This window comes from Tauraco erythrolophus, chromosome 13 (genome assembly GCF_009769465.1).
Source record: "Tauraco erythrolophus isolate bTauEry1 chromosome 13, bTauEry1.pri, whole genome shotgun sequence".
Lineage (NCBI taxonomy): Eukaryota > Metazoa > Chordata > Aves > Musophagiformes > Musophagidae > Tauraco > Tauraco erythrolophus.
In genome coordinates, this window is record NC_141477.1 from 23,969,551 (window position 1) to 23,976,618 (window position 7,068).

General features: G+C 59.6%; 1 protein-coding gene across 2 annotated transcripts; it reads left to right on the top strand.

The window, feature by feature from the left end:
* The first annotated feature begins 2,874 nt into the window (after positions 1–2,874).
* Positions 2,875–6,769, top strand: CCNB3 (cyclin B3). Of its 2 annotated transcripts, none has more exons than XM_086619672.1 (11): positions 2,875–2,967; positions 3,058–3,153; positions 3,348–3,466; positions 3,991–4,072; positions 4,401–4,499; positions 4,676–4,768; positions 5,036–5,173; positions 5,641–5,796; positions 6,074–6,223; positions 6,414–6,544; positions 6,697–6,769. In XM_086619672.1, the coding sequence occupies exons 1-11, from the start codon at positions 2,875–2,877 to the stop codon at positions 6,767–6,769; spliced, it is 1,230 nt and encodes a 409-aa protein (XP_086475798.1). The 2 variants fall into 2 exon arrangements, with proteins under 2 accessions (XP_086475798.1, XP_086475799.1); XM_086619673.1 differs by having other exon boundaries at positions 3,070–3,153.
* The last annotated feature ends 299 nt before the right edge of the window (positions 6,770–7,068 follow it).

Consider the following 7,068-nt stretch of genomic DNA (forward strand, 5'->3'; position numbering starts at 1 on the left):
CCCACAGTGCCAGGGAGCTGGGGTGGGTCTGGGGGCTGCTCCAGCTCTGCAAAGCAGCACGTGCTGCTGCAGTGCTGCAGGAAGTGGCTGAATGGAAGCAGCAACCTCGATCTTCTCACAATAGGGACATTCCAGGCACCGACGCTCTTGAGCTAGCACATAGCTAGCCTTACCACCACATATGAAGTGCCTGGGCTGGGTGCAGCAAGAGAGGGCTGAGGAACACCACTGCACCCCTTAACCCAGCTGCTGGCATTGGTGATCTGTTGGGGACCGGGAAGGCACCAGCCCCACCTTTGCAGCCAGAGCCACGCTGTGCTCAGCGGTGAATGCCCTCCTGGTGTGGAGCCAAGTGCCACGGCAATGCAGTGGCCTTGCACTCCTGCTCCAGTGATGGTGGTAAAGGACTGATATTCTGCCTGATTCTGGGGTTTGCTGAGGGATGCCAGAGCTGCAGGAGAGTTCAGGGGGCTCTCACTTCAAACCGGCCCCCAGCATCCTCAGATGACAGGCGGGACCGAGACCACAGACTTGCCTCCGTGACTGGACAGCTGGTACAGCTCCTGCTGCAGACCCACAGTGTTCACCTTGCAGGGTCCACTTCTTGCTCCCCCCATCTTTCCTCCAGTATGCCTCGATGGCCACGTGGGATTTCAGCATGTGTGGTGTGAGCCACAGCCCCTGCAGTGGGGCCAGGCTTCCCGAGAGCCTTTTGAGCAGCGCCAGCACGGCAGCACTGTGGGGACTGGAAAAGCCGGCTTCCCCTTGCCAAGCCTGGGCAGGACGGGCAGATGTGAACCTGTCCCAGAGTGGGCAGCTCGCCAAGCCCCCGCAGAGCCGTAGGCAAACTTGGATGGGGGTTTTTGGCTGGGGATCTTATCCCACAGGCCAATGCACCGTGTTTCTATCTGCAGTGGGATGCTTCCCAGCTCTGCCTGGCAAGTACGCACCTGACTCGTATTTTGGAGTGTGTGCTGCCCCAACATGCACAAGGAGAGGCAGACACCTGGATTCCACAAGGAGCCCAGACCAACAGCAAGCGAACCTCAGGGAGCTCCCAGGCCAAGGATGGCAGCAGCGGCACCAGGGGAGCTGGGGCTGAGGACAAGTGGCCAAGGAGGAAACAAGATAGGCCAGAGCCACAGCAGCACTGACCAGTTTAGAGGACTGAAGGTATCCCAGATCTGCCAGACCTGGGTTTAAACCCCCACCAGCCCTCCGCACCCCTTGGCCACTACACCCCAAATCTGTTCTGCTGCTCCTGGCTGTCAGTGGTCCCAGGTCTTTCTGCTAGGGACGTGGCAGAGCTGCCTGTACACGACCCAAGCCACCCTGCCTGTCAGCAAGGAGAAAGGACTGATCCTGCCCACACGGCCTCCAGGCGGCAGGTTTATCCCCTCGGAAGCTGGCACTGGGATGTCTCCCTATAAAGGGGTTCATCAGCTCCACCAGCAACAGCATGGGTGTGGGATTATCCCAAAGGACTTTCTTGTGTTAAACTTAGGAACCCGGAAGGTTTTTCTAGGAATCTACCGGAACTTCTTTAAATTGTGCTTTTATGGCATCACATTAAAACCACTTTTGAAGATATCTTTGACAATGTTCTTCAAGTGATCTAAATCACCCATTCGTGACACTGGGTAACAGGAGGGGCATGGCCAGCCCGGGGTACACCCTGTCCCCCAAACCAGAGACCCCCAACCGGTGAGAAAGAACAGCCACAGTGGGCAAAGGGGGCGACCCAGAGGTCCGCCTCCGGGCAGAGGAAACAGGCAGCAGGCCGGGCTCAAGGCTCCGGGCAGAGGCAGACACGGGGAGGTCGCTCCATCCGCCTCGCGAAGGGCGGGTGAGCCAGGGCTGCTCCCCTAGAGCTCCGGGTCCCACCAGGCCACGGCAGCGGATGGTGGCGGACAGCCCTACATGCCCGCCGCCATGACATCCCCTCCACCGGCCCCCGCGAGGCAGATTTAAACGGCAACCCATTCTACCAATCACCGCCCGCCTCGGCCGGCCGGCCCGCCCCGCCCCCGTCGCAAGTCCGCCTTCCCATTGGTCGTCGGGGCTGAATTTTAAACCCTGCCGCCCTGCCCCTTAGCAACCGCATCCCAATCCGCTCGCCGATTGGCTGCCGTCTGGCACCGCCCCGCGCCCTGATTGGGCGGCGCTCGGCCAGTGCGGGCCGGCCGCTACCGGACTGCTACTTTCAAAAGAGCCGGGGCCGGCGGCGGGCAGCGGCGCAGGTGAGTGGGGGTCTCGGGGTCCCGGGTGGGCCCGCGGGGCTGCAGGGCCCGCAGCTGAGAGCGCGGCTGCAGAGTGGGGTCTCCTGAAGCCCTCGTCCTCCCCTCCCCGGCAGGGTCGGCCTCCCGTCCCCCATCCGTGGGCTCGTTCTCCTTCCCCGCAGGCCCGTGCCCCAGGGACGACAGGGCCGGAGACCCCTGTCCCGGGGGCTCCTGCTCCCCTGGGGCACAGAGGTGCCCCTGAGCCCGCTTCTTCCTTGGGAGGGGGAGGGTAAGGGACTGGGAGCCCTTGCATCTTTCTCTGGGATGCAAGGAGCTGGGAGCTGCCCCTCCTCCCAGCAGGGGGCTTTTGGTGCGGGCCGTGGGGCTCCATGTCCTCCCCTCCCCTGGGAGGAGCACCCCGGCCATGTCCTGTGCCCCTAGCCAGAGCTGCTCCCTCCCTCTCGTGGCCTCAGGGCACCATCCACCTCCCGCGCCCAGGGAGCGGATGGGGCTCTGCCCCTGCTGCACTACCCCGCAGGAGGGACAAGTGCCCCATGGTTCTGCCCCGGCCTTTGAGGGTGTCCCTGAGGGCAGGCGTCTGCCTACATCCAGCCCTGCTCTGCTCCCAGCTTGCTTATAGAGGCTGAGGGCAAGGATGCCGTTGCCACGCAACGCCAAGATGCTGAGCACCAAGCAGCCCCGAGCAGGCAAGGTGGGCCCTGCTGCAGAGAATGTGAAGCCTGAGAAGGTGAGTCCTGAGCTGGGCAAGGGGCGGGGGGGGGGGGGGGGGGGGGGGGGGGGGCTCCTGTGGAGCAGCTGGCCCCCCATCTTCTAACAGCCTCTGTTGCAGGAGGAGAGCTGTCAGGCCAAGAGGTCTCCATCCTCACCCCAGGGCGGGCCCAAGAAGAGGTCAGCGTTTGGGGACATCACCAATGTGAGTGCTTCTGTGGGAGTGGAGGCATTGGTGCCTCCTGTGAGGCCCCCACGGGAGTGGGGATGGGTATCCCTTCTAGTCCACAGAGCGAGGAGTGTCCTATGCCCTGTCAGCAGGAGCAGAGGTCTCACTGCAGGACACACCTTGCTTCCCTCTTTGTGCCCCTCTGTATGTCCCCACTCTCACTCAAACAGGCTCACAAGAACCAGGCGGTGGCAGGGAAGAAAGAGGCTGTGAAAGTGGCACCACACAAGGCACAGAGGGCCCATGCTGCCCTGGGGGTGGCCAGGAATAACGAGATCAACCTGAAAAAGTGAGTAGCCAGGGGAGGTGGGGACAGGGAGTGGGGTGGGGGGGTGCTGCAGGGCCAGCACCTGCAAACCTGTCCCATGGGGAAGAAAACAAGCAGTGGTGGGAGCTTCCTTTGGGCAATGGAGACTGTGAGCCAGATAGGGAGGGCATATAGTAGATAAAATGGCCTCAAATTTCACCAGGTGAGGTTTAGATTGGATATTAGGGAAAACTTCTTCACCGAAAGGATTGGAAGCATTGGAACAGACTGCCCAGGGAAGTGGTCAAGTCACCATCCCTGGAGGTATTTAAAAGACACGTAGATGCAGCGCTTACGGATGCAGTTCAGTGGTGGACTTGGCAGTGTTAGGTTTACAGTTGGACTCAATGATCTTAAAGGTCTTTTCCAACCTAAATGATTCTAAGAGTCTCTATGGGGATATTTTAGGGGTGATTTAGCCCCTTCCTGAGGGGCTCTGGAGAATCTCTTTCAGCCAGGAGATGTGGCCCCCTCCCAGCAGTGATTTACATTCTTGTCCTGTCCAGGTCAATGAAGAAAACTCCCCAGACAGAAGCTCCTGCAGAGCCCAAGGAGGATCCTGTGCCAGAGGAGCCAGCGCCTGCACAGGTACCGAAGCCCTCCAAGAAGAGGGCAGGGACCTCTGGCCGGGCCTCCAGTGTCATCCTGACAGTGCTGCGCTATGGCTGCCGCTGGTGATACTGGGGCATCAGGCAGTGCTTTGGACTTTGGAGGTACTCGGGCCAGTGTGATGGGAAGCTGGGGATGGGAGTAAACCCTCCCCCCTTCTTCCTTTGAAATATCTCCAATGGCAAACAGTGGGGTGGGGGCTGCAGGGTGATGGGGGCAGAGGTGCAGCAGCTTTGCCCCAAAGGAGTAACCAGCACCTGCAGAGCTCGGGGCCTCCCCCTTACCACTGTCTCCTTCATCCCACCAGATACCAGCAGTGGAGGACATAGACAAGGAGCAGCTGGGTGACCCCTATGCCAATGCAGAGTATGCCAAGGAGATCTTTGAATACATGCGGGGAAGAGAGGTGAGTGATGCCTGGCCAGGGGCTGGCAGCCCTGTCTGTGGAAGGGGTGACCGCAAGGACAGGGCCACCTGCTGCACAGAGATTCCGAGCACCTGGTGGGGGGCCTGCATGGGGCAGGAAGGGGCTTGTTGGAGGGTGGTTGTCTCTGGTGAGTCTGACAGCTAGTACCTTGGCAGGAGAAATTTATGCTCCCTGACTACATGGAGAAGCAGCCAGACATCACTGGGGATATGCGTGCCATCCTGGTGGACTGGATGGTGGAGGTACAGGTATGTGGGCATGGGGAGGGGGCATGGCCTTCTGCAGAGCAGCTCCCATGTTGCCTTTGATGCGTGGGACCTCAGTATGCTGGCAGAGGCTTCTGCAAATATCCCCAGTGCAGATCTGATCGTACTCCTCCCCAGGCTGGGGATGAGGCTGCATTCCTCTCTCCAAGCCTGGCCCCATGGGCACCTCTGGCCCCTGTGAGGGAACCCAGAGGGGCCAGGTGTGGACCTAGCTTCTGCCTGACACCCCTTCTGCCTGCATCCTTACAGGAGAACTTTGAGCTGAACCATGAGACGTTGTACCTGGCTGTGAAGCTGGTGGACCACTACCTGGTGGAGGTGGTGAGCATGAGGGACAAGCTGCAGCTCATCGGCTCCACCGCCATCCTCATTGCCTCCAAATTTGAGGTGACTCCTCATGTGCTGTCTTGGGGTGCTGGGGCAGAGGGGGCTGTGCCTTTGTGGTCCCACGGGTTTTTGGAGAAGGCCAGCCAGGTCCCTGTGATGCCAGGCTGCTGCCCTGAGAGCTGCTGGGGTGGCATGTCTATCCTCATGTTACCCTTTCCTATACCAAGGGCTGCGAATGCAGTCCTGGTAGGCTGGATCCTCTCTCCTGGTGTCACTGGAAACCTGGCTCCTCTCTGCTCTACAGAGACCACCAGGACACCTGAGTTCAGCTCACGCAAGCAAGGCTTGGCGTTAGAGGCAAGGGCTGGGGCAGTGTAGACAAGGCACAAGGCCCCAGTGAATGTTTTAACAGTCTTTCCAGAGTCTGGCAGGGCATGAGCCCTTACAGGGCCTGCAGATTGGTAGGATTTCCTGAGTGCTGCCAAGATGAGCCCCTGTTAGGGTGCTGAACAGTTGTGCCCCGGCAGGAGCGGTGCCCACCATGTGTGGATGACTTCCTCTACATCTGTGATGATGCCTACAAGCGGGAAGAGCTCATTGCTATGGAGATAAGCATCCTCAGCACCCTCAAGTTTGACATCAACATCCCCATCCCCTACCGATTTCTGCGACGCTTTGCCAAGGTGGGTACTGTCAGGGTGCCTCCAGGCACCCCTTGTGTTGGCTCTCTGGGATGGTGATGTACATCCCTGGGACCCTGGGCTCCCAGCTGGCAGCAAGGAGGGTTTGGCCAGGCACTCCTCAACAGGGTTCAGGGCTGAGGATGCTGATCTGTGGCAGGCTGGAGGTGTGGGGTCTGTCTCCTTTGCCCCAGGGGCAGCACTCTAGATCTCAAAAAGGTTGGGATGGGGAGCAGTATTACTCAAAAGGCTGAGCCTTTCCCTGCCTGCTTGGCTGTAGTGCGCCCGTGCCACCATGGAGACGCTGACGCTGGCCCGCTTTCTCTGTGAGATGACCCTGCAGGAGTATGACTATGCTCGGGAGAGCCCCTCCAAGCTGGCTGCCAGCTGTCTGCTGCTGGCACTCACCATGAAGAATCTTGGTGGCTGGGTAAGTGTCTGCCCAACCTGCCATCTCCCCTGAAGGCACCCTGGGAGGCACTGTGGGGGTGCAGGAGCGGATGGACTGGTGTGTGGGGTGATGCTCTGGGACTATGCTCAGATCTGGGGGGCTGGAGAGGGAAGATGGTGGCTGTACCATCACTGAGAGGACCCAGCTCAGCCTCACTGTCCCTTTGCAGACCCCCACACTGGAGTACTATAGTGGGTACCGCTCCCAGGACCTGCATCCCCTGGTGAAGAGGCTGAATTTCCTACTCACGTACCAGCCCCACGACAAGCTGAAGGCTGTGCGCACCAAGTACTCACACAGGTGAGCATCGTAGGGCTCTATCTTGTGCCTGCCCGCTCTGCAGAGGGTGGCACCACCAGCACACACCCTTGGGTGCTGCAGAGAGCTGGAGGGCCCTGATGGATGGGTGTCAAGGCTGTGGCTGAGCTCTAAGCCAATGTGGTTCCTTCCAGGGTCTTCTTCGAGGTTGCCAAAGTCACTCCCATAGACATGCTCAAGCTGGAGGAGATACTGAAGAGCTGCTAGCCCTGTCTCTGTAAATAGCCTGTAAATAGCTGGGTGCTCTCTGCAGGGGAGCACATGTACATAAATAATAGCAATTTTAACTGAAAAGGGGAGGGTAAAAAAAGTCATGTGGAGCTGTCAATAAAATATTGTGTTTGTCTTAGGTGCTAGTGGTGGCTGCTGGGACAAGAGTAGGGGATGGTGGTGGAGATTATGCTGAGCTCCTGAGCTGTGGTTCCCCTTGCTGTGTTGGGGCAGAGGGTGAGGGGGAAGGGGGAGCTGTATGGTGGGGAGAGGGAACAGGTTGAGAGCAGGAAGCT

Bases quoted from the DNA above. Each gene is read 5' to 3' on its own strand.
- CCNB3 (XM_086619672.1), top strand. From the start codon at position 2,875: ATGCCGTTGCCACGCAACGCCAAGATGCTGAGCACCAAGCAGCCCCGA. The intron at 4,073-4,400 runs GTACCGAAGCCC...TCATCCCACCAG, and splicing joins AGGAGCCAGCGCCTGCACAG to ATACCAGCAGTGGAGGACAT. The intron at 4,500-4,675 runs GTGAGTGATGCC...GTACCTTGGCAG, and splicing joins AATACATGCGGGGAAGAGAG to GAGAAATTTATGCTCCCTGA.